The following is a 27,401-nucleotide window of genomic DNA, read 5'->3' as shown; positions in this document are numbered from 1 at the left end:
CCTGATCGAAAAACATTGGGCCCTGCCGCAGAAGGCGAGGCAGGTGACCGAGACGCAAGGGGCCTTCCACCGCTAGGTTGACCAGGTCAGCGAACCACAGCCTCCTTGGCCTCTCCGGAGCCACGAGGATGACTGGTCCCCTGTGGGACTCGATTCGATGCAATGCCTTCCCGATCAGTGGCCACGGGGGAAACACGTAAAGAAGAACATGAATGGGCCATGGAAAAACAACGCGTCCACCCCTTCCGACCTGTGCTCTCTTCTGCGACTGAAGAAGCGCACTGCCTTCGCATTCGAATAAGTCGCCATGAGGTTCAATCGAGTCCCCCATCTTTGAATGATGAGCTTTAGTGCCTCCTGTGACAGTTCCCATTCCCCCGGATCTAGCTGCTGACGGCTGAGATAGTCCGCCTGAATGATGTCAACTCCGGCTATGTGTGTCGCTGCTATGCGAAGTAGATGCTTCTCCGCCCAATCCATCAACCTGCTTGCTTCGGTAGCCACAAGCTGACTCCTGGTACCCCCTTGGCGATTTATATAAGCCACTGTAGTCGCATTGTCGGACAAAATCCGAACTGCTCGATGCTGTACCAGTGGGAGAAAACGCTGTAACGCCAGGCAAACCACCCTGGTCTCCAGACGATTGATGGACCACTTTGTCTGCTGGGGCGTCCAAAGCCCCTGGGCAGACCGAGACTGGCAGACTGCCCCCCAACCTGTCAGGCTGGCATCTGTCGTGACGATGATCCACTGAGGGGGCTCCAAATCCACCCCCTGGAGCATGTGCGCCGGCACCAACCACCAATGCAGACTGGACCTGGCCGGGTCTAGAAGCGGTAAAGGCAACTCGAACTCTTTGGACTTGGGGGTCCCACCGTGAAAGGAGTGCTCTCTGTAAAGGTCACATATGCGCAAAAGCCCAAGGAACTAACTCCAGAGTGGACACCATATACCCAAGAACCTGCAAGTAATCCCACGCCACCAGCAAGGGAAGAGCTAATAGACGACGAACCTGTGCCATCAGACGCTCCATCCTCGCCTGCGGCAGGAAAACCCTGCCCAATTTGGTGTCGAAAAGGGCTCCCAGAAACTAAACTCTGGGAAGGCGTCAGCTTGCTCTTGGACTGGTTTACCACCCAGCCGAGGGAACTCAGACGGTGTAGGACCGCCCGTACTGCCTCCTCGCAGAGTATCCGTGATTTTGCCCGAATGAGCCAGTCGTCCAAGTACGGGTGTACCAATATGCCTTCTCTCCGAAGGCTCGCTGCTACCACCATTACACCTTGGTGAAGACTCTCGGGGCCGTCGCAACACCGAACGGCAGGGCACAGAATTGGTAATGGAATCCCATGATCATGAACCGAAGAAATCGCTGATGAAACTCCTGGATCCTTATGTGTAGGTAAGCCTCTGTTAGATCCAAAGAAGCCAAAAATTCGCCTTTGTGAACTGCCGCAATGACTGAACGTAAGGTCTCCATGCTGAAGCGCGGTATCCGTAATGCTCTGTTGACTTGCTTCAAATCCAGTATTGGACGAAAAGTGCCCTCCTTCTTGGGAACGATGAAGTAAACCGAGTAGCGACCTGTCCGTTGTTCGGCTACTGGCACCGGAACTATAGCCCCCAGGGCCTGCAGCCGCGCTAGTGTCTGTGAAATCACCTGCTGTTTTGCCAGAGACCCGCTGGGAGAAATGAGGAACAGATCGCGCAGGGGTCGTGCAAAATCCAAAGCGTAGCCGTGGTTTATAATGTCGAGAACCCACTGGTTGGAAGTAATCCTGGCCCATTCCTCCCGAAAGTGGAAGAGTCGTCCCACGACTTCTGGCACGGAGGGATGGACCAGCGTCCCCTCATTGTGACGTCTTATTGTTGGCAAAGGCTTGGGACGCCCCAGTGCGCGATGGCCATCTGCCGCGAAAGGAATGTGTCCATGCTTGCAATCGTGCGGGTGGTTGCCTCAGGGTATATAACGATGAACCCCTCCCGGAGCGAAACCGGTGTTGACTTCGAAAACGGCCACGGAAGGCACCTGTAGCACGAAAGGATCTGGGCTTGTCCTCCGGTAACTTGAACACCTTGTTCTCCCCCAGCGAGCGAATAAGTTGCTCCAACTCGTCCCCCAACAAAAGTTTATCACAAAATGGAAAGGAACCTAGCTGCGCCTTGGAAGAGGCATCTGCCGCCCAGTGATGCAGTCATAGTAGCAGTCGTGCTGAAACTGCCGAAGCCATGGAACGGGCCGAGGTGCGTAAGAGATCATATACAAGGCATCTGCAGCATAAGCTACCGCTGACTCCATGCGGTTTGCTTGTTCAGCTTCTTCCGGAGGCAAATCCTGAGCCATTAACAGCTGTTGTACCCAGCGTAGGGTAGCTCTCTGCACCATGCAACTGCAAGCTGCAGCCCACACTCCCAAAGCTGAAACCTCAAAAATCCGCTTAAGCAAGACTTCCAATTTCCGATCCTGAAGATCTTTAAGAGCCGTGCCCCTGTCTCTGGGATGGTGGTATGCTTAGCAATGGCTGTGACCTCCGAATCCACCTTAGGCACCTTAAGGAGCGCCAAGGAATCAAGAGGGAGCGGGTAAAGTTTATCCATAGCATGGCTGACTCTCAAAGTAGCCTCCGGAGTATCCCATTCTCGGGATACAATCTGAAAAAGCTTATGATGAAAGGGAAATGTATATGCCGGTGCGCGGAGCCCAGACAACTCTAAGTCCCCTGGCAAGGAATCGGATTCTGCCTGTGGAACCGGAATCCCCAGCTCCTGAAGGACATGCGTGATTAAAGGATCCAGGCTCCTCCTTGCGGAACAACCAAAGTACTTGGGGGATCATCCCCTTCTACTAAGTCCGCAGCAGCCACGTCAATTCCTGTATCCGGAGAGTGTGAGCCCAGGGATAACTGATCTGCATCTGCGCTGGGGGAAGGCCTGAGAGCTGTACAGAGAGAAGGCCTAGGAGCTGGGACCGGACCAGAACCCCCCAATTCTAGGTCATCCTGACCTGGAGAAGGCTTACCACGTTTATCGGGGATAGGGACCCCCTACTCCCATTCAGCTTTGGCTTCCATGTAAGCCTTATGCAGTAATAGCACAAACTGTGATGAAAAAGGATGTGGCCTCTTCAAAGGACCTCCCCTTTGTGCCCAAAGGAAGTAAATTAAGCTCCCCTTGTAAATCGCGGGGTCAGTGAGGGCTAAGGTCCGGAGGAGACAGAGGAGGAAAATCCTCTTCGCCCCCTATTGAATCAGCTTCACTCCCTGCCTGCTCTAACATGGCCGCCGCCTGCTCGGAAGACGGCAAGATGGCCGCCGCCCCCGATATCGGGAGCGAGCCGTGACGCTGCCTGCCCGAAGCTTTCTGCCGCAGCAGCAGAAGTTTTTCCGTCGGGGCTGCTCTCCGCGAAGGCCCCTCGTCCCCGGGAACGCATCGGGAGCAGAGGCCTTCGAGCGAGAGCCGTAGCCCCGCCTCCCCACACGCGGCACAGACAGTCCCCCTTGGCATCCTGAAACGGCGCGCAAACGGCGCGAAACGGGACCGGGTGGCAGGCCACCCGTTCCGGAGACCCAAGTGAGGAAGCAGGCAGGGGACAATACAAAAGAAAGCAACGTACCTCGTTTTTCTTTTTTGTTTTTTTTCAATCGCTGCCCTCAGCAGCTGGCTGCATATTCTTTGCCATCTTCCTTTTTTTTTTTTTTTTTTTTTTAAACTTAATTCGAAAACCTGAGAGCCTGCAGAGGACCAATTAACAATACTCCTCTGCCTCATCTTCTCCGAGGAATTGAGTGTCTCTGGAGGCGGAGGGGGAGAGTGACTGGCCCACCGATTAATCCTCCCCCCTCCTCTCACTGGGCAAGGGAGCAAAGACACTCCGGGAAAGGCTCTAGGGCAATGCCCTGCCTGGCCTGTTAAGGCTCTTGTTTAAGTTTTTTTGTTTTTTTTTTAATTGATCTAGTCATAGGGTTCCCCACAAAATTTAAATCAAACCTGACCGAGGAACCCTTCCCAATTTAGAGGAGATCAGGACCGCAGGTTATGCTCTCTCATCTGCTGGAGTCAGAGATATACTGAGGGATCACAGGTGGTGCACCAGGGTATATAGGAGGTGCCTTTTCAGTTTCTCTCTGACTCCATCTGCTGGAAGGGAGGCATAACCCAGCAGTCTGGACTGATCCTGGTACGTACAGGGAACTGGTTTTTATCACCTGTCATTTATTTTATTTATTTATTTAGAGTTTCTTCTATACCGATAGCCGTTTGCACATTGTATCGGTTTACATACAACTAAGAACTTTTGGGCATGGCCCTTACATAGAACAAATAATTGCATGAGAGAATGGAACAGTAAAAAACATCAAAAATGTTGAGAACGAGGGACTATGTAAAACTGGGTATCTTAGGCAGATAAAAGTAAAATAACTATGTGTTACAAAATACAAGAGACTATAATACAATGTACATAGATTCATGGATATTCCAAGTCAGCGCTAGTGGTCAGTTGCAATGAGATAAAAGAGAAAGTCTGAGCTGACGTGCTGGTTACATAAGGTTCAAGAGTGGTAAATTGCAAAATGCTGGTTACATCAAAGATTATGAAGAGAGGATCCAGGAGAACACAATGGGGATAATAACAAGCACAATAGAGTGAGAAAGCTACGCGAGCATAAGAGCTCCTAGGATGAAGGAGGGAAGAATGGAGCGGGAGGAAGCGGAAAGTTGTTGAATGCAGGAAGAAGTAATTAGGGTAGGAACAGAGGACAGTGGAGGGAGAGTGAGACAGTTGCTAGAATTCATATAATTGATAGCCAGCAGTTACGTATTCTTCATGGAGAGGGAAGAGAGTGAGGGATAGGCTTGAAGGAACAACCATGTTTTTAATTTTTTTTTTAATTTAGGAGTAGAGGTCTCTGTGCGTAAATCAGGAGGTAGGGAATTCCATAGGGTAGGGCCAGCAAGGGAAAAGTCTCTGTTCATAGTAGAGGTAAGTTTGATGTATTTGATTGAGGGTGTGCGGAGAGTTCCTTGGAGGGTAGGGCGAGTGGATCTTGTGGTCGTGTGAGGAAGGAGAGGAGGGTTGATCCAGTGGAAGTTTTAATTTGTAAGGCTTTTATGGATGAGGGAAAGTGCTTTGTACAGTATTCGTGATTGTATTGGAAGCCAGTGAAATTCAGTAAGTGTTGGTGTGATGTGGTCTTTTTTTGGAGCTTGAAAGAGTACGTGCAGCAGCGTTTTGTAACAGTTGAAATGGTTTAGTATACATTGAAGGGAGGCCAAGGAGGAGAGCGTTACAGTAGTCTATTTTAGAAAAAATAATAGACTGAAAAACTGTGCGAAAATCAGAGCGGTGTAGTAAAGGTTTTAGTTTTTTAATCGTTTGTAGCTTGAAATAGCAGTCTTTTATGATAGAGTTAATAAAAGGTTTAAAAGTTAGTTGGTTGTCAATGAGAACACCCAGGTTGCGAGTGTGTGAAGGGAAAGAAGCCGGTATACAGGTCACAATATTCTGGTTAGTTGGTTTAATTGGGTAAAATATTCTGCTTTGATACAACGTAATACTGACAGACTGTAGGTGGCACCTCAGGGTATAGAGCAGAGTCATTCAAAACTTCTGTCTCCATCTGCTGGTGGGGAGGCAAAACCCAGGAGTCTGGACTGATCCGCGGTACTACATGAATGAAAATTAGCAGGTAAGAACCAATTTTCCTATGTTGTGCACTTTTGGAAAGAGGGTAATTAAGCTGCCACCTTCTTCAGTTATTTCCCAAACCACAATTCTCCATATCCCCTCTGTAAAGCCATCCATCGTGCTCCCCTAGTCTGGGCAGCTCTTGTTGGGGCAGGTGGAGAGGAAGAAGGCATTCTACAGTTTTATGGGGTTGGGCAAGTATGGGAGGGAAGCTGGCCTCCTGCGGCTCCTCAAGGTGGGACTAGGATTGCCATTCTAGTTCCACATATGACACACAGGCTTTATGTGCTCTTGAATTCACCCCACTGCATGCAAAGGACTTGTAGTTCTGATTTCTCTATTGTATGCCAGAAGAAAAAATAAGACCACAAGTCCCTGCATGCAACGGGGAAAACCCTGTCAGGCAAATCTGAAACCAAATGGCAACCCTAGGTGGAACAAGTCCAGTGGAAGAGGACAGCATTTCTGTGACTCCCCAGAGTGGACTGGGCCTGGCAGGGAGGCATTCTGTGGCTCTTTGGATTTGGCTCAATAGAGGAGACGACCTTCTCGCAGCTGAGGTGTGGAGGGAGGCCTTCCCACAACAACTCATGGCTGGTTTGTCCTAGTGGGGGAGGGGAGGAAGGAAGGCCTTTCTGCAGGGCATCAGGGTCTTTTTCCTGGCAATGTCTCCTGGAGAAGAGGCAGCAGCAGTAGTAGTACCTTCAGAGGGAGGCAGATGGCAGTGAGAGAAGTAGGCGGAAGATGGTTCTTAAGGTAATGCATACTGCTTCCTGTCTTATCACCACCTAAAGGATTTTGGTTACCACTGGCAACCATATTTTTGGAGCCCTTACTAATTGTACAAATCAGCTTATTCTGAAGCAGAAGGAATACACTAATCATGAAATTTTTCACAGCTTAAAAACTAATGCACAGAGATAAACTGACGTGACCAAAGTCATGCAATGTCAGTGGTAGAGTTGAAATTAAAATTCAGTGCTAACTAGAGTCCTGAGATACAACCCGTCCACTATACCCCACGTCGCTACCTTTCTACAATAGTCCAAAATGTCTTCCTGTGCACCAATGAGACTTTGCTCTTGCTAGTCCTAGAAAAGCTACGCTTATTGTTTACCCACAAAATCCTACAACATTCAGGGGCAGGAGAAGCAGAGAAAGAAGGAAAACAGTGCGAATGAGCAAGCTCACCTGTCCGTACCACAGACAATCCCATCAGGAACTGGCAGAGCGTCAGCTGTTTACTAAGAATTTCCTGGAGGTTTTCCTGACCCTCCACAGAGAAACCCTAAACAAAACATAAGAAACAAAGGTTTGCAAAACTCTCTTAGAAACAAACTCTATGCATGGGCATCACTGCAAACATGAAAAGCATTCAGACCATTGATAGTGACAAGACCTCTGTGAGGCAAAAGGAAGGGAAGAAAACCACACCTACCCCATCAGCCATTAGAAAGTGCACCCCTTTGCGTTCCGTGTTGTCTAACACAAAGCTGCGAAAGGCCGTGATATTCTCTGGGCGCGTAATATCTCCATCTCCATCTATCCCTCCCTCACCTGCCAGGAAGAAGAAGTGCAGCTTTCATAGGCTGGCTGTCTGTCCCGGAGGATTACACACAAACACTGTCCAACGTGGCCTAGGAAAGCTCATTTATTTTGAAATTTATATTCCACACATATCCCGAAGCTCATGGTGGATAACACTCTACACATTCATAAGAGTATAATCAATAAAGCAAGTTATGTAAATAAGAACACAAAATACAAGGTTCCCAGGACTCTCGTTAACTTGAGGGGCATGGTGGTGGTGCTGCTTTTGGCCAGCCTTTTCTTCATAGTGCTAGCATCAGAAATAATGCAAGGTTTTTTCATGCCAATGAATACCCCAGTAGCAGATATCCAGGATATGTAGAAACTCACAATTTTGAGGAACAAAAATATATGGCAATCGTACATTCTAAAATTTGAAGGTTATTGACGCAGGGCATTAATTCACAATGGGATGTTAAAGCTAAAAGGGGACAGGTCAGGGAGTTAAAAACAGAACTGCTCCTTCTGAATCAATGGGAGAAGATCCTTGTTGATTATTGATGCTTTGTCTCCCTTGCCATATTTCTGCGCTGTGTGATGAACAAGTTCTTCCTCCAGACTCAGAAATCCCCACATGCTCAAAGCCTCTTTGCAGAGCAGCGAGTATAAATGAGAGTGGAGCATGCAGCTAACTTTACCAGCAGTTGTCCTTGCAAGATTACTGCCATCTAACTGGAAGATTCTTCTCCTTCCCAGCAAGCACTAGAAGGCAGGAAGAGACCCACTAAGATGAGGGAGGGGATAAGAGCCACAGCAACCAATGCTTTCATACTTTGGGCTGTGCTGTTACCCACATCACCTGTATTTTGCTTCTGTAGACAATTTAAAGGATCACCAACCCTTAGGAAAACTGAGCACTTGTCAAGACAAATTTCTGCTCATCTGTACATACCATAGTATCGTTCAAAGAGCTCACTGGATGCAGAATAGAAATCTTCAAGTTTGAAATCATTTGGTCCTTTCAGAGTCATCCCAAACCCCTTTGCATGCCATTTCTTCCTCCAGAGCACGTACTCCGAGAACCCTCCAGGACCGGCGCACACATCCGCAAAATACAGCAGCTCTGCATCCCATTCCTTCATTTGTGGCTTCTAGAACAGGGAAAAAGGATTAAAAGAGAAGGAAACATCCGCAGCGGACAGAAAGGCTTTCTACTCCTGCTCTGACTGCAGTTTTCCAGATATCAGAGAAGATAATAATGGCCTATCCTATAGGAAGGTGCAACCCAATCCATAGCTGTGTGGAGATCTGTATAAAGCAGTTCAGAAAGTTACCGTTTCACTGACTCGGACACAGCTCCCTTGGAGGCCCTGCCAGACCTGTATCTCGAGCTTTCAGGGGCCTCCCCCATGCTGCAAACATTCTGTGGTGGAAGAAATCCCACAGTGGTGCTGAGAGTTAGCAAAATTGCTTACCTTGTAATAGGTGTTATCCCACGACCGCAGGATGTAGTCCTCACATATGGGTGACGTCACCGACGGAGCCCTATAGCGGAAAAACTTTCTGTCAAAGTTTCTAGAAAACTTTTGACTGGCTGTGTGAGCCTACTGAGCATTCCCAGCATGCTATAATCCCTCGAGCCACAGGGGTCTCCCTTCAGTCTTCTTTGTAGCAATAAGCTTTAGCTAAAATATATAAAATAAAAAAATGTATCGGACTCAACTCCGCGGGGTGGCGGGTGGGTTCTGTGAGGACTACATCCTGCTGTCCTGGGATAACACCTATTACAAGGTAAGCAATTTTGCTTTATCCCAGGACAAGCAGGATGCTAGTCCTCACATATGGGTGATTAGCAAGCTTAAATAGTACTTGATACAGTACTATTTTTAAGAATCTGCAACTGGACAATTATCTTTGAGCTCAAAAATTCACTTTATTTCATATATATATTAGGCACTGCTTATATTTATTGCTACGTTAAATAGTTATACTTCTTATATAAAATATTATATTTCTTTATTTTATTACCAGTTAAAATATTATTACTTTATTTAGCACTATGTTAAATTGTCAACCAGTTATACTGTTCCATATGTTATACGGTTCCATGTAAAGCTCCGCTCTTTGTTGAGCAGTTCTTCGTTGTATGTAAACCGGAGTGATTTGTAGTCCCTACAAGAACTTCGGTATATAAAAATTATAAATAAATAAATAAATAAATAAATAAATAAATAAATAGCAAGCTACAGGCTGAGTCATATTTGTAGTGGACCAACAGCATACAACTTGTGCAACAAGCACAACTGGTGTACTGTTGGAAAAAATGAGGCAGCCTGAAATCACAGCAGGTGATTTCATGTAGAAGGAATTGGGATGTAGAAGGAGTTGAGATTATGTTGGAAACAAATTCTTCAAGACAGATTATCCAAAGGTCGAATCTTGTCGTCCTTCTTTGTCTAAACAGAATTGGGCTGTGAAGGTGTGAAGAGAACTCCATGTTGCAGCTTTACATATGTCAGCTATTGGCACTGAACGATAGTGTGCTACTGAGGTTGACATTGCTCATACTGAATGCGCCTTTACTCGCCCTTGGAAAGGAAGGCCTGCTTTTTCATAGCAGAACTCTATACAATGTGAAAGCCAATTGGAGAGTGCTTGTTTTCCCACTGGCTTACCCGGTTTGTTTATATCATAAGAAACAAAGAGTTGAGAGGATTTTCTGTGGACTGCAGTGCGATCCAGGTAGAATGCAAGTGCACGTTTACGGTCGAAGGTGTGCAAAGACCTCTCGCCTTGGTGAGTGTGAGGTTTTTGGGAAGAATGTGGGCAAGACTATGGATTGATTCAAGTGGAATTCCGTAACTACCTTGGGAAAGAATTTTGGATGTGTACGGAGTACCACTTGATCATGTAAGAATTTTGTATAGGATGAATATGTGACAAGTGCTTGTAACTCACTAACCCGTCTAGCAGATGTAATAGCTACTAGGAATATAGATTTCCATGTAAGAAATTTAATATCACAGGACGCCATGGGTTCAAAAGGAGAATGCATGAGCCTTGTCAAAACCACATTTAGGTCCCATTCTATGACTTGTGATTGTATAGGAGGTTAAGGTGAATTAAATCTCTCATAAACCTACTAACAAGAGGTTGCACTGATACTAGTGCATCCCCTATTGTATGATGGTAAGCTGAGATTGCACTTAAATGCACTCGCACTGATGAGGTCTGGAGACCAGAGTCTGAAAGGTGGCATAGATAGTCTAGTAAAGAGGATGTGGGACAGGAAAAAGGGTCAATACTTTTTTGTGTACACATGGTGAATCTTTTCCACTTAGAATGATAGTTCTTCCGAGTGGAGGGTCTATGTGAAGCTACAAGCTCTTGAGAAACCTTTGTTGAAAGATTGAATGGTTGCAAGATCAAGCTTTCAACATCCAGGCTGTCAGCGATAGGGATTGAAGGTTGGGATGGCGCAACCAGCCCTGATCCTGAGTTATGAGAGTGGGTGCTGTGCTCAGGCGAATGGGTTCCCTGATCGAGAGATCGAGGAGTATAGGAAACCATACCTGTCGAGGCCAATACGGGGCTATGAGTATCATGGACCCCTTTGTCCTGTTGTAGCTTTACTAGAGTCTCTTGTTTATTAGCGGTATCGGGGGATATGCGTATAGAAGGTCTGAATTCCAGTGGCGAGCAAAGGCGTCTTTTGCTAACTGGTTTCTCTGCTTGTGCAGGGAGCAAAAGTTGATCACTTTGTGATTCAGTTCTGATGCAAAGAGGTCCACTGTTGGTTGACCCCAACGTTGAAATATCCTGGTCGTTACTAAAGGATCTAGGGACCACTCGTGAGGTTGGAATTGACGACTGAGACGGTCTGCTAGTACATTGTGAATGCCAGCCAGATAAGTGGCCCAGAAAAACATGGAATGTGTCAGGGCCCAGCCCCAAATTTGTGCGGCTTCTTGACAAAGGAGATACGAGCCCATACCTCCCTGTTTGTTCAGGTACCACATGGCAACTGTGGGGTCAGTTTGTATTAGATCAGTCTTGTGTGAAAGGCAATCCTTGAATGCATAAAGCGCATAACATATAGCTCGAAGCTCCAGGAAATTGATTTGGAATGTTGCTTCGAGTGTCGTCCAAGTACCTTGGGTTTGGAGATTGCCTATGTGAGCTCCCCAAGCTAAGGTGGATGCATCTGTAGTTAAAGTCACTTATGGAACTGGTTGCTGGAAAGAATTTCCTGCTAGCAAGTTGTTCTCGTTTGTCCACCAGAGAAGAGATAGACGTAACTGGTGGGTTATTTGGATTTGATGTGACAGTGGTTGAGTGGCTTGGAGCCATTATGATTTTAATGCCCATTGAGTTACTCTCATGGCTAATCTGGCCATGGGAGTTACATGTACTGTGGAGGCCATGTGACCGAGTAGAGTGTGGAACTGATGGGCTGTCGCTCTGTTCTGTGCACGCAGAGTTTTTGCTAAAGTCAATAGAATGTGTCTGCAGTCTTTTGGAAGGAAAGCCTTGGACATGGTGGTGTTCAAGTCTGCGCCGATGAATTGAAGAATGCGAGATGGTAGAAGATGGGATTTTTTGTAATTTATTAGAAATCCCAATGAGTGAAGTAGTGTGATTGTGCATTCCAGTGAGCTGAGTGTTCCGTCTCTTGATCAACTTTTGATGAGCCAGTCGTCAAGATATGGAAATACATGGATGGTTTGTTTCCACAAGTGTGCCTACTACAGCTAGGCATTTTGTGAATACCCATGGTGCTGAGGCAAGGCCGAAAGGTAGAACTCGATACTGAAAATGTTGATGTCCCACCAAAAAGCGTAAGTACTTGCGATAAGGAGGGAATATTGGGATGTGAGCATACGCATCTTGAAGATCCAGAGAACAGAGCCAATCTCCTATTTGAAGAAGAAGAAGCATTGTACCCAAGGAAACCATCCTGAACGTTTCTTTCCATAAAAACTTGTTGCGTTTTCGAAGGTCTAGGATGGGACAAAGGCCTCCGGTTTTCTTTGGAATGAGGAAATAACGGGAATAGAATCCTCTGCCCTGCTGAAGTCAGAGTACAGGCTCTACAGCCCTGGCTCTCAGGAGGGTGGACAAATCTGTGTGTAGAAGTGTGGAGTAATGATGATGTATCCAATGTGATCTTGGTGGATTGTCGTTTGGAATTTTGAGAAAATCGAGATGGTAACCATGAGATACAATTGAGAGTACCCACTGGTCTGTGGTGATGCTCAACCATTGGGAATGAAAATGTGAAATCCTGCCTCCTACAGGGAGGTTTGGGAATGGGTTTGAGGAGTGACTGCTGTTCTCCGGCAATATCTCAAAATCCCAATGCAGGCCCTGTCTGAGGAGGAGGTTGAGTTCTAGGAGCTCGAGGTTGCCTAGGTTGGCTCCTCTGAGGTGGTCTTGATGTCCTGCCACGAGTTGCTGGAGGATAGTATCGTCTTGGGCGATAATATGGCCGTCTAGTATCTTTTCTAACAGTTCGTCTGATAGAAGGTTGTGCTTCCGATGGAGCACAAGATAGCTGTTTCAAAGTTTCAGAATGCTCCTTTAACTGCAGTACAGCAGCCTGAACTTTTTCTCCAAAAAGATTATCTCCCTTACAAGCGAGGTCAGCCAACTTTTCTTGTACTTCTGCCCTAACGTCTGAAGCTTTGAGCCAGGCCCATCTGCAAGCACTAATGCCCATTGCAGCCATTCTAGATGAAGTTTCAAAAGCTTCGTAGGCCGCACGGACTTCGTGCTTTCCCGCTTCTAATCCTTTGCACATGATGCTTTGTAAGGATTCTTGATATTGTTGAGAAAGTGAAGTTGAAAATTCCTGGACTTGTTTCCATAGATTACGCTGATATTGCGTCATATATAACTGGTAAGACGCAATTCTGGAAACTAACAAGGATCCTTGAAACATTTTTCGTCCTAGCATGTCCAAGAACTTCTGACCCTTTCCTGGAGGAGTAGATGAGCGTGGCCTGATTCTTTTGGATTTTTTCTGAGCGGATTCGACCACTACAGATTGGTGCAGAAGTTGAGGTTTTTGGAAACCTGGAATTTTGTTGCACAAGGTAAGTGGCATCAGTACATTTGTTGACTGGTGGAATTGTGCAATGATGTTCCCACAATCTGTGTTGCAATTCCACCAGCACTTCATGTACTGGTATTGCTATGATGTCCTTAGGAGGATCCACAAATTGAAGAACCTCTAAGGTTTTTTTGTCTGGTGTCTGTTTCTGTTAACAGTGGAAATGGAATGGTATCTGCTATTTCCTTGATGAAATGTCTTCAGAGGAACATCTGTCAGTGTCTCCGTCATCCCAGACATCCGGAGAAGAATGTCGTGGAGGAGTCATGCGAGGGTGAAATGGCGGCACCGAAGGCATCGATGGATTGATTGGTGGCATCGATGAAAGCAGAGGAGAAAAAGATGGTCTCGGCTTCGAAATCCCCGATAGCCCTGGGAGTGGATCGGGCATCGGAGATGGAGGCTCTGCACCCGATGGTAGTGGGCACACCAGCAAGGCATCGATAAGGATATCGAGCTTAGCTAGCATCGGTGCTAATAAAGAAAAATCTGGCATCGACGGCGGTGTGGGCATCGGTGTCGGTGCAGGAATCGGCATCAGAGCCTGTAAAACCAAAGGTGCCAGTGGTGGAATCGGCATCTGCGCCTGTATCGGTGTTGGCATCGATGGCATCTCCTGTAAAGCTTCTAGGACTGCCTGGCGGATGAAACCGTCTAATTCCGCCCTAATAGCTGGTGAGGTCAGAGCAGCTATAGGGGGTGGCAGTGAAGGCCCAACCAGCGGTTCCACAGAGCCCTGTGGAATCGCAGTAACCGGCACCGAGATCGGTGGGGATGGCCTGGGAGTGCTGGGCTTCGAAAGCCCTGAGGAGTTTTCCATCCGAGGCTTCTTCGATAATGGCTCGATGGAAAGCAGTTGTGTATTGAGTATCGGAGTCGGATCGGGAATCGAAGCACAATGTCGATGCTGATGCTTCTCATCGGGTTCGGTGACCTTTGAGTATCGATGTGGATTTAACCGACGACCAAGAAGAAGTCGGTGATATTCGATCACCATTTTCATCTGGATGGTGTTTTGTTTTTATTACTAACTTTTTTGCCGCTCCGGCTGGAGACGACTGTGTGGACATCGAAGTCGATGATAGCAATTGGAGAGGAAAAAGATTCTCCCATCTTTTCCAGACGAGCCCGTCTGCCCTTCAATGTCATCTCAGCACATTGAGGACATGTTAAAACATCATGTTTTTCGCCTAAACAAAGTACACACTCAGCATGGACATAGTGCGATTACAATTGGGGCACTTCTTAAACCCGGTAGCCATTGAGAAGGCCGTCAGCCGTCCACCGATCAGAAAAGATTTTTGACACCGAATAAAATAAGAAAGGGAGACCCTTGTCGAGGGATAACTTTTTATACTTTTTGTACTTTTTTCACTAAGGAAATAAATTGTGGTAATTACCACAGAGGGCTCTCTAACCGCGAGGCTAAAAGCAGCGCGGAAAAAAGAAGACTGAAGGGAGACCCCTGTGGCTCGAGGGATTATAGCATGCTGGGCATGCTCAGTAGGCTCACACAGCCAGTCAAAAGGTTGCTAGAAACTTTGACAGAAAGTTTTTCCGCTATAGGGCTCCATCGGTGACATCACCCATATGTGAGGACTAGCATCCTGCTTGTCCTGGGATAACAATAAAACTACTCACTGGAAACAGACCATATTCTCAGACTGCTCCATTAATAATCTGAGGGACTAAAACAGCACAGCGAAACACCTGAATATTTCAACCCTACAAATATGAAAATTATTTCTCTGTTGTCTGTGACCCTCTTTTTATATAACCTTAACTTGATTAACTGACAATTACCCTTCCTCTCATCACTACAGCATATTGCTAAACATTCACAAACCAACTGGTCGAGAGTGACCATAACTTCTGATGTATCCATTACTTATGGTCAGCAGGTGTCCTGACAGCAGCAGTCACTTAGGGCCAGGAAGTTCAGCGTGGGGCCTGCCAGCACTCAGTGGCCTTACCCTCCCTGTTACCATGGAAACCATCGACTCAGGGGCCACGGCTGAACTTCCTGGCCTGAAGCCACTGCTGCTGTTGTAGGGGACAGCAGGGACCCTTCCTTTCAGGTGGGCACCCACAAGTTAAAGCTGGCCACAGCTGGAGGGGAGAGGAACCAGGAGGAAGCTTTACAGGGGGGGACAGGCTGTAGTAAGAGAAGGTGAGATCAGATTCAAGCAACAGGAAAGAAAACAAAGGAAGTAAGAGAAAAACAGAATTGAAAATTCAAGCAAGAAAGGAAGAAATGGCATGGAGAACAATGAAAATGAAAATAAAAAAATAGTCACAAAGATTGGAAAATTCTAAAATTCAGATTTTCAAGAAAATTAAATTTTTGTGCATATTAAGTAAAACAGCAATATTCAAACTGATGGCAATAATCCACAGCATTTTCTAATCCTTACTGCAGGATCCCCCAGCATGAGAGGCAGGGAACCGTGCAACTGGGAACCTACAAGAAAGAGGTGCTCACCCCCTCGGAGTCCTTGGGATTGGTAAACATGTAATCAAACACGTGATCTATGTTTGCCATTTTCATTGCAGCTCTGGAACACACAAACAGAAACAAAAAATTGCAGCAGTTACATTTGGCCTTCTCTTTGGTGACTGTACATACCCCAAGCAAACAGTCAACTTCCCCTGAAGCTCCCAGGGACAGGCACATTACTGACAGTGGGGCCCCTGGCTATGAAGAAGAGCTCATTGTCAGCTCAGCTCAGGTCTTCCACTCCCTGGGTCAGCAGGAGCTAGGAACCCTGCAGAGGCAGCACTCACAGTCCCAGTGGGGAGGGAGTCCCTGTCATTGCACAACAGCGACACTTAATGGCCAGAAGGAACCTTGGTGCATGGCCCCTGGGTGAGAACTGCTGCTGAAATGACGGAGACCCGTAAGCTGGGAGGGGATATAAAAATGGGAAAATGCCTGGGGAGTTACAAATAAAGGGCCACGGTACCAGGTTCCAACTGAGCTGAAAGCCCAATAGGGAGCAGGAAGAAATTGAGGGGCATTTTCTCTATATCATGCAGCAGGATACGCCACAAGAACAATTAGGTTCAACCTCCCGCTGAGCCTACTAAGGCAGCAAATCCTCTGCAGTGTCTCTGGCAAGAAGGAGGGGGTCTGTCCCATTTCCCCCCCTCCTCTCTTACCTCAGATTGCATATGTGGGCAACACATGATCTCTCATGTCCAGGAGGGCAACCTGATCAGAGAGTACCTATAGACATTATTCTGTTAGTCCGCAGGTACCCCCGAGATCAAATGCAGGGGCCCTCTGCAGTGTTGCGAGGTCCTGCGGGCCCCGATAGACAGAAAACTAATTCTCAAGTCTCCTGTGCTGCTAGGCTGTAGCCTGAGCCATGGAGCTGAGCCAGCTCCAGCAGGGGCTTGCAAGAGCAGCTAGGTGTGCTGTGCCAGGAAGCCTGGTCTGAATTTACTGAGCAAATCATTTTCATAGAAGTCCCTGATTTTTCCAAAGGATGTAGAGTGCTATGTCTTAGCACCAAAGGGGTCCCACAAAGGATTTCAACTTAGCCCTTGCAGACCTGCTGTAATACACAAAATTAAACCAGATTAACCATATTGTAACAGATGTTCTGAGGACATGAGGGTGGCAGTCGTCATATGTGGGGGGATATCATTTTATGGAGTCCATCACAGAACTTTTATTTCAAAATTTCTAGAAGTCCGACTGTGCCTCACTGGGCATGCCCAGAATGCCACCATACCACACATCCACAAGGGGGCGCCCTTCAGTCTTCTTCCCTAAGCTAACCCCTGGGTTTCATGAGGACTGCCATCCTGCTGTCCAGAGAGAACACCTGTTACAGGTAAGCTCTCTCCCAGCACAAGCAGGATGGCAGCCCTCACATGTGGGGAAAGCCTAGCTAGAGACTGCCCTGAACAAATAAAGGGGAACACCACAAGTGCCAACAGGCACATCAAATCATTTTTGTTGGTATCAAGCCTTTGTTCTAATATATAACTTCTCCTACAAGGGGCAACCCGGAACAAAAACATTGGGCCGAAGGAGAGAGTGGAATTGGGTCCTATACCTCAAACAAACTGTGCAGGACAGTCTGGCCAAACCAACTCTCACAATGGGAGTCCTTGTCCAAACAGTAGTGAAATGTAAATGTGTGGAGAGGACTCCACATTGCAGCCTTACAGATCTCCTTAGGTGAGCCACTGATGCTAACATGGCTCGGACAAGGTAAGCCTTGTCATGGCCCACAAAATACAGTCCCGCCTGAGCACAACCGGAGATGCAATCTGCTAGACAATTAAAGCCCTGCACACATCTAACCTGGGAGATTCGCAAATATGTTGGGCTGGCAGGGCATGGGTATTCCTCGATTGCACCTTAAAATTTGCGTGTAAATACTTATGTGCACAGGCGCGCGCTGGGGTCCCCTATCGTGTATCTTTACTTCTGCTATGGATGGCGTGTAAGTAGTAAAACAAAAAGATACAGGCAGATCAGTTTCCTCCCTCAATAGGATGGAAATCACCATCAGGAAAGCCGGGAACTGGTACCAATGTAAGGCTGATGGACAGCCGAAGGTACTACAGCAGCATCTTGACTTCAGCCTGTACTGGTCCTTATGCCAGAACATTGAGGCCTCGCAGTGCCTTGTCCAAAGCTTGATGTGTCTTCTTGTCCAGCTCCTCCTCAAAGATAGCTGATGCCAGCATTGACTGGGAGGCAGGAAAGGTGGCTACATGTTCCTGGGAAACAAGAGGTAAATTGATGAATGACATCAAGACTCTGGTGCGGTTCCCGGCCCTTGGGCAAAGATGAGCTCTACTCTTAATGGGACAGCTTCAGAGGGTTCTCTGTCACCAACGGACCCATCCCCACTCCTGGCATCTCGCATTGGTGGAGAATGACACGAGCGATACTTGCTTCTACTCTGTGCCCATCATCGGAATTTCTCAATGTTAGTTTTGAAGAAACAGAAACCAGTGCCTTCTTGGAGTGGGAATAGGCAAGCGATGGCTTATCTCTCTAGTCCCTACTAATATCCAACATCGAGTGAGTGGAATTCTCCCTCGATGTCGAGGCATCACCAATGTCCAGTACAGCTCTTAAGTCCTTCAACATCAATGGCTCCAACATCAATAGTAACCGAGGTGCTTCTCCATCAGCTCCAGCCAGAACCATCATGCTTTTGGAATCATCTTCACGTATCACAGAATGCCCCTAGGCACAGGATACATCTATCATGAAGATCCGTAATATACATAACCACACCAGAGGCATCATTGGAAGCCATTGGTCTGCTTATCCATGGCCAGCCAGAAAACAAGCAAAATGGAACTCAATGGCTGGGAGGTGATCAATGCTCACCGGGCACAGACAGTGCACCAATCAAGCATGGAAGAAAACAAAGAAAAACCAACTAAAAGACCTATCTAGGGAACTACAAAGAGATGAAACAAGACCCACAATAAACAATCATGCCAATTTTCCCCCTAGGAACACCAAAAGAAGCAGGAAAATAAGGGGTTAAAGGGGCTCTTAGGGAAGATAAGGCCATTGCAGAAAGACTAAATGAATTCTTTGCTTCCGTGTTTACTAATGAGGATGTTGGGGAGATACCAGTTCCGGAGATGGTTTTCAGGGGGTGATGAGTCAGACGAACTGAACGAAATCACTGTGAACCTGGAAGATGTAGTAGGCCAGATTGACAAACTAAAGAGTAGCAAATCATCTGGACCGGATGGTATGCATCCTAGGGTACTGAAGGAACTAAAAAATGAACTTTCTGATCTATTAGTTAAAATTTGTAACCTATCATTAAAATCATCCATTGTACCTGAAGATTAGAGGGTGGCCAAAGTAACCCCAATATTTTAAAAAGGCTCCAGTGAGCCTGACTTCAGTGCCGGGAAAAATAGTGGAAACTATTCTCAAGATCAAAATTGTAGAGCATATAGAAAAACATGGTTTAATGGAACACAGTCAACATGGATTTACCCAAGGGAAGTCCTGCCTAACAAATTTGCCTCATTTTTTTGAAGGGGTTAATAAACATGTGGATAAAGGTGAACTGGTAGATGTAGTGTATTTGGATTTCCAGAAGGCGTTTGACAAAGTCCCTCATGAGAGGCTTCTAAGAAACTAAAAAGTCATGGGATAGGAGGCAATGTCCTTTCGTGGATTACAAACTGGTTAAAAGACAGGAAACAGAGAGTAGGATTAAATGGTCAACTTTATCAGTGGAAATGGGTAAACAGTGGAGTGCCTCAGGGATCTGTACTTGGACCGGTGCTTTTCAATATATATATATATAGAAACATAGAAATGACGGCAGAAGAAGACCAAACGGCCCATCCAGTCTGCCCAGCAAGCTATGCACTTTTTTTTCCCTCTTACTTGTTACGCTTGGCTCTTAGTACCTTTTAGTTTTATTTCCCTTCCACCCCACCATTAATGTAGAGAGCAGTGTTGGAACTGCATCTAATTGAATATGTAGCTTAGTTAGGGGTAGTAACCGCCTCAATAAGCAAGCTACACCCATGCTTTTGTTTACTCGACTATGTAATTTAGTCCTTGTTGGTTGTTGTCTATATATATAGATACTCTTTTCTACATTGCCCCTGCCGTTGAAGCAGAGAGCTATGCTTGCTATGTGTTGAAAGTGAAATTTCAGACTTTCTCCCCTGCCGTTGAAGCAGAGAGCTGTGCTGAATATGCGTTGAAAGTGAAGTAACAGACTTTCTCCCCTGCCGTTGAAGCAGAGTGCTATGCTGGCTATGCTTTGAAAGTGAAGTAACAGACTTTCTCCCCTGCCGTTGAAGCAGAGAGCTATGCTTGCTATGCTTTGAAAGTAACAGACTTTCTCTCCTGCCGTTGAAGCAGAGAGCTATGTTGGCTATGCGTTGAAGGTGACGTAACAGACTTTCTCCCCTGCCGTTGAAGCAGAGAGCTATGCTGGCTATGCGTTAAAAGTGAAGTAACAGACTTTCTCTCCCCTGCCGTTGAAGCAGAGAGCTATGCTGGCTATGCGTTAAAAGTGAAGTATCAGACCTTCTCCCCTGCCGTTGAAGCAGAGAGCTATGCTAGATATGCATTGAAAGTAAAGTATCAGGCTTATTTGGTTTGGGGGTAGTAACCGCCATAACAAGCAAGCTACACCCCGCTTTTTTGTGAATGCAAATCTTTTTTTTTTCCACATTTCCTCTTACCGTTGAACCTTAGAGCAATGTTGGAGTCGCATTAACCGTGTGTATGTATATTGAATAAGGGTATTATCTCCAGGTAGTAGCCTTCATTCCCGCGAGCCACCCCCTCTTCATTCATGTCCTCTAGACTTGATGGATCCACAGTGTTTATTCCACGCCCCTTTGAAGTCCTTCACAGTTCTGGTCTTCACCACTTCCTCCGGAAGGGCATTCCAGGCATCCACCACCCTCTCCGTGAAGAAATACTTCCTGACATTGGTTCTGAGTCTTCCTCCCTGGACCTTCAAATCATGACCCCTGGTTCTGCTGATTTTTTTTTTTGACGGAAAAGGTTTGTCGTTGTCTTTGGATCGTTAAAACCTTTCAAGTATCTGAAAGTTTGAATCATATCACCCCTGCTCCTCCTTTCTTCCAGGGTGTACATATTTAGATTCTTCAATCTCTCCTCATAAGTCATTCGATGAAGACCCTCCACCTTTCTGGTCGCCCTTCTCTGTACCGCTTCCATCTTGTCTCTGTCTCTTTGTAGATACGGTCTCCAGAACTGAACACAGTACTCCAGGTGAGGCCTCACCAAGGACCTGTACAAGGGGATAATCACTTCCCTTTTCTTACTCGATATTCCTCTCTCTATGCAGCCCAGCATTCTTTTGGCTTTTGCTATCGCCTTGTCACATTGTTTCTCCGACTTCATATCATTAGACACTATCACCCCTGCTCCTGCTCCGTGCACATCAGCCTTCCCCCCCCCCCCCCCCCCCCCCCCCCCCCCATCAAATACAGTTCATTCGGATTTCCACTCCCCATATGCATGACTTCACACTTCTTGGCATTGAATCTCAGCTGCCATATCTTTGACCACTCTTCCAGCTTCCTTAAATCCCGTCTCATTCTCTCCACTCCTTCCAGCGTGTCCACTCTGTTGCAGATCTTAGTGTCGTCCGCAAATAGACAAAAAGAAAATTATTCCTTACCTGCTAATTTTCGTTCCTGTAGTACCAAGGATCAGTCCAGACTGTGGGTTATGTCCCCCGTCCAGCAGATGGAGTCAGAACAGACTTCGAGGGACGTCACCAGTATAAGCCAGTGCTCCCTCTGCTGGAGCTCAGTACCACGTATAGCAAAGCCCAAAGAGCCAAGAAGGATTTGAATCAAGTTACTGAAACATTAAACATACCTGAAAAAACAGGAACTAACCATAGAGAATAATAATAAACCGCCAACGAGCGGTAAGGCACCCAACTTGTAGGGAGCTGTAAGACAGAGATAAGAACAAAGACTGAACATATCGACAGGCAGTAGACCCGAGCAGAAGCTAAAGACCCCAAAGTGGTGGGCGTCTGGACTGATCCTTGGTACTACAGGAACGAAAATTAGCAGGTAAGGAATAATTTTCTTTTCCCTGTACGTACCAGGATCAGTCCAGACGGTGGGATGTACCCAAGCTTCCCTAAACCGGGTGGGCCCCTGCAAGCCCTGCTCGGAGGACCTGGCTACCAAAATGTCCCATGGAGGACGACGCCAGGTGTAGTCGATAATGTCGTGAAAAAGTATGCAGCGACTTCCACGTCGCTGCACAGCAGATCTCCTGGGAGGAGACGGAACGAGACTCCGCCCAGGACGCCGCTTGGGAGCGGGTCGAATGAGCGATAACCCCGCTAGGCGGCATCCGGCCTGCACCAATGTAGGATACCGAGATAGCTTCTTTAAGCCATCGTGCGATCGTTGTCTTCGAGGCTTGGCACCCCTTCTTCGGACCGGACCAGAGAACGAAGAGATGATCGGAGAGCCGGAAATCATTGGTCACCTCCAGATAGTGACGCAATGTGCGTTTGACATCCAAAAGACGAAGAGCCCGGGGCTCGGTGGGTCCAAAGGACGGAAGTTCCACCGTCTGATTCAAGTGAAAAGACGAGACTACCTTCGGAAGAAAGGAAGGTACGGTGCGCAGGGAGACTCCGGAATCCGTGAACCTGAGATAAGGCTCCCTGCAGGACAAAGCTTGTAACTCCGAGACACGACGCGCGGAGCAAATAGCCACAAGGAAGACCACCTTCAGAGTCAGGTCTTTGAGGGTCGCTCCACGGATCGGCTCGAAAGGCGCCCCTGCCAAAGCTCGAAGCACCAGGTTGAGGTTCCAGGAGGGACAAGGATCCCGTACAGGAGGACGTACATGCTTGACCCCCTTGAGGAAACGGGCAACGTCCGGTTGCAGGAGAAGAGAGCCATCTGTCCGTACGAACGAACTCAGGGCCGCCACCTGGACTCGCAGGGAATTATAGGCGAGTCCCTTATCCAGACCATCCTGAAGGAACTGCAGAAGCGATGGAACCGACGCCTCCGTGGGTCGGATCCCCCTGGAAGAGCACCAGACGTCGAAAGTTCTCCAAACTCGTACGTAAGCAACAGAAGTAGAAGACTTCCGGGCCCGTAGCATAGTAGAGACTACCGCCTCAGGGTAGCCCCTGCGTCGAAGGCGGTGCCGTTCAAAAGCCATGCCGCAAGACAGAAGAGTTCGGCCTGGTCGAAATATACTGGACCCTGGTGCAGTAGCCGAGGAAGATGACCGAGCCGAAGCGGTCCGTCCACCGTCAACCGGAGAAGGTCCGCGAACCAAGGCCTGCGCGGCCACTCCGGGGCGACGAGAATCACAGGACCTTGATGAGCTTCGATCCTGCGGAGCGTTTTTCCCACCAAGGGCCACGGAGGGAAGACATAGAGCAGCCGACGAGGCGGCCAGGGGAGGGCTAGGGCGTCCACCCCCTCCGCGCCGCGCTCCCTCCGGCGACTGAAGAACCGAGGCGCCTTGGCGTTGGTGGCCGTAGCCATCAGGTCGACATGCGGTGCGCCCCACCGCCGAATCACTAACCGCATCGCCTCGTCGGAGAGCTCCCATTCGCCGGGATCCAGTTGTTGACGACTGAGGAAGTCCGCCTGGACATTGTCCACCCCGGCGATGTGAGAAGCTGCGAGCCTGACGAGATGCCTTTCCGCCCATTCCATTAGGGGGGTCGACTCTAGGGAGACATGCTTGCTTCTTGTACCTCCCTGTCGATTGATGTAGGCCACCGTGGTGGCGTTGTCGGAGAGGATTCTCACTTCTCTGTTCCGCACTAGGGGGAGGAACCGCTGCAGCACCAGCCGCACCGCCCTGGTCTCCAGCCGGTTGATTGGCCAGGTCGCCTCCGTCGAGGACCACGTCCCCTGCGTTGCGCTTCGGTCACAGACGGCGCCCCAGCCCACGAGGCTGGCATCCGTGGTGACTACCACCCAATTGGGAACCTCGAGGGAGACTCCCTGAGCCAGATTCGCCGGGACCAGCCACCAGTCCAGACTGTCCCTGGCGACAGAGGGTAGAGGAAGAATCACCTGATAATCCTGAGACACTGGCTTCCACCTGGAGAGGAGGGACGCCTGCAGGGGGCGCAGGTGCGCAAAAGCCCAGGGCACCATATCGATGGTGGATGCCATCACTCCCAGCAGCTGAAGATAATTCCAGGAGGTGGGCTCCTGTAACGTTGAAAAACGACAGACATGCTCCCGCAAAGACTGAGCCTTGTCCGGGCGTAAGAATACCTTGGCCCTGTAGTGTGTCGAAGCTGGCCCCCAGGAAATCCAGACGCTGAGAAGGAACCAGAGAACTCTTGGAGAAGTTCACGACCCAGCCCAGGGATTGTAGCACCTGGACCACCCTGGCCACCGATTCCTGTCCGTGGGCGAAGGACTTCGCTCGAATCAGCCAATCGTCCAGATAGGGATGGACTAGCATTCCGTCCCTGCGAAGGGCCGCTGCCACGACGACCATGATCTTGGTGAATGTGCGGGGAGCTGTCGCCAAGCCGAACGGCAGGGCCGTGAATTGGAAGTGTTGGCCCAGGATCTTGAAGCGGAGATAACGACGATGCGCGGGCAGGATGGGGATGTGTAGGTAGGCCTCCGTCAGATCCAGGGAGGCCAGAAATTCCCCCCTGTGGACCGCCACAATGACGGATCGCAGGGTCTCCATGCAGAACCGGCTGACTCGCAGGAACTTGTTGACTTCCTTGAGATCGAGGATGGGGCGAGAGGAACCGTCCTTCTTTGGTACAACGAAGTAGATGGAATAGTGACCCAAGCCCACCTCGCCGTAGGGGACGGCGGAGATGGCCCCTATGCTTTGCAGCCGATCCAGGGTTTGTTGCACCGCCGTCCTCTTGAGATCCGAGCCACAAGGAGAGAAGAGAAACCGGTCCCTGGGAGGGCGGACAAATTCCAATGCGTAACCGTTCCTTATGGTGTCCAAGACCCACTGGTCTGCGGATATCTTTACCCACTCCTCGTAGAAGTCCGCTAGCCGACCCCCAATCCTGGGAGTGGAGGAGTGGGCGCAGGTGGCATCATTGGGAAGACTTAGGCTGGGGGTTACCCTGGCCGGAGCCGTCCCGCGAGGGCCGTCGGCCTCGAAAGGACCGAGTCCACGTCTGGGGCCTGGAAGAGCCAGCGCGGGACCCAGACTGTCTGTAAGACCTATAGCGCCTCTGCGCTCTGGTTCTGGTCCGGGTAGAAGCAAATGCTCTGGAAGGTCGATGCCTATCTTCCGGGAGCCGGTAGACCGCATTCTCCCCGAGCGACTTGATGAGTTGGTCCAGGTCATCTCCGAAGAGAAACTTGCCCCGGAACGGCAAGGAGCCCAAGCTCGACTTAGAGGAGGCATCCGCCGCCCAATTCCGTAGCTATAGAAGCCGCCGTGCCGCCACCACCGATACCATTGACCGCGCCTGAACTCGGAATAGGTCATACAGAGCATCGGCCCCATAGGCTATGGCGGACTCCAAGCGGTCAGCTTGCGCGGTCTCCTCTGGAGGTAACGACTGCGAAGTGAGTAGTTGTTGGACCCACCGAAGGCTGGCCCGCTGGGCCAGCGAGGTACACATAACCGCCCGCATACCCAAGGCGGAAACCTCAAAGACTCTCTTCAGGAAGACCTCCAGCTTGCGATCCTGCGTATCCTGGAGCGCCGTGCCGCCCGTGACTGGGATCGTCGTCCTCTTGGTGACCGCCGAAACGGCCGAGTCTACCTTGGGAACCTTGATGAGATCCAAGAAGTCTTCCGGCAGTGGATACAACTTTTCCATGGCCCACGTGACCTTCAGCGATGCTTCAGGAGCGTCCCACTCCCTGGTGAGGAGCTGCAGGAAGGACTCATGGATGGGAAAAGCTCGAGGCCGGGGACGAAGAGCGGCGAGTACCGGGTCCCCCTTCCTGGACGATGTGACGACCGCGGGCGCCACCGGGAGCGGCGGGTCCGGAGGGGGATCCAGGTCCAGTTCTTGAAGGATGTGCTGGATGAGCTCGTTCAGCTCATCCCTCTGGAAAATCCGGAGAGCCAGCGGGTCGTCCCCTTCGGCTGGCAAATCCGCCAGCGCAGGGTCCAGCGGGTCCGGGGAGGCTCCCCCTGGTGAAGCCGCACCTGCACCTCCCGTGGGAACCTGAGAGCGAGGAAGCGGACCCGGGACCCCGGACACCGAGCCCACCGGGTCGGGGGGTGCACCAGGGCAGACCGAGGAAACCCGAAGGGTTTTGGCCGGTGGAGGGTCTGGGGGAACGCCCCCGGGGACCCCCAACCCCTGCAGGTACGCACTATGCATCAGCAAGATAAACTCAGGCGAGAAACGCGGCAGGCTGGGAGGGGGGCCCGAGGAAGGAACCTCCGGTGCCTCTGTAATTGAACAGCCCCCCTCCGGGGATAAATTCGGGGGGGAGACCTCCCGACAATCCCTCCGCTCTATGGCCGCATCGGCAGCACACTGTGCTGCCCATCCAACATGGCCGCCGTTCCCGCCAATGGCGGCGAAGTGGCCGGCCCGCGCCGCCCGTGCCGGGGAGAAATGAAAACGCCGCGAGGGGCTGCGAGGTGCCTTCCCCACCCGGGAGACACCTCGCGCAAATCCCCTCCCTCGAAATCCGGGACCCCGGCTCGCCGCAGGCCGCGCATCGAGACGGCCGCAGCATGATAAAAGAAAAACCGGGGAAGGCAGCAAACACCTCGGGGGGGGGCCTAAAGGCAGCAAAAGTTGCCGCGGGGGGGCCGGAGGCCAACACAACCCGCCGAAGAACAATCGCTGTAGCGCCGACGAGCTGCAGGAAAAAAACCCCGCGAAAAACCGCTAGGCCACGGAGCCGACTCCCACCACGTGGCGAGACCGGCACCACCGGCAGCCACGGGGGAGCAGACCGCTGCGAAAAAACACAAGAAAAAAATCCCCTGAAAAAGAAGGTTCACAAAGAAAAAAACCCCTAAACTTACCAACCGCAAGGAAGGAAGCAAGCCGAGGAGACAGAGAAGGAAGACACGCCTCCAAAGCTGGGGCACCTTTTTTTTTTTTTTTGTATACCAACTTTAACCTGACTTAACTTGATTCAAATAGGCACAAATACATGACAGGAGGAGAGATAGAAAGAAAAACCCCTAAAACCCTGTCAGTGTGGGGGAGCCGTAGAATCCCCCAACTCTCATCTGCTGGAGTCAGAAAGATACTGAGCTCCAGCAGAGGGAGCACTGGCTTATAGAGATGTGAATCGTTTTCCATATCGTCTTAACGATAGAAATCGTGTGGCAGGGCAAGAAAATCGTGTTAGGCACGATTTTTTAGTTAAAAAATCGTTAAAAATCGTTTTTTCCGATTAGTGCGCACTAACTGGGAGTTAGTGCGCACTAACTGAAAATGATACAATTTGACACTTTTCAGGTCAGTTAAGGTCAGTTTAGGAATGAATATGTATTCCTATTGGCTGCCCTCTTATTTATTCATGTTACCAAGCTTCCCACTGACAGTATATATGGGGGATGGGAAATGGAAACAGTTGGTAGCTTGACAAAACAAGTAATGTGATCAG

At 49.1% G+C, this 27,401-nt stretch overlaps 1 protein-coding gene across 2 annotated transcripts in view; it reads right to left on the bottom strand.

The window, feature by feature from the left end:
- Window positions 1–27,401, bottom strand: part of CMTR1 (cap methyltransferase 1) — a 322,636-nt gene that overhangs the window by 216,622 nt on the left and 78,613 nt on the right. For both annotated transcript variants that reach the window (XM_029592902.1, XM_029592901.1), the window contains exons 8-11: window positions 15,811–15,883; window positions 8,169–8,367; window positions 7,125–7,243; window positions 6,878–6,974 (exon numbers count right to left, since the gene is read on the bottom strand). In XM_029592902.1, coding sequence (XP_029448762.1) covers window positions 6,878–6,974; window positions 7,125–7,243; window positions 8,169–8,367; window positions 15,811–15,883 — 488 coding nt within the window. The remainder of the gene's footprint in view (window positions 1–6,877; window positions 6,975–7,124; window positions 7,244–8,168; window positions 8,368–15,810; window positions 15,884–27,401) is intronic.

The sequence above is a fragment of the Rhinatrema bivittatum genome, chromosome 3 (genome assembly GCF_901001135.1).
Source record: "Rhinatrema bivittatum chromosome 3, aRhiBiv1.1, whole genome shotgun sequence".
Lineage (NCBI taxonomy): Eukaryota > Metazoa > Chordata > Amphibia > Gymnophiona > Rhinatrematidae > Rhinatrema > Rhinatrema bivittatum.
Note: the sequence above shows the minus strand (reverse complement) of the source record. Positions and strands in the feature narration are given on the sequence as shown.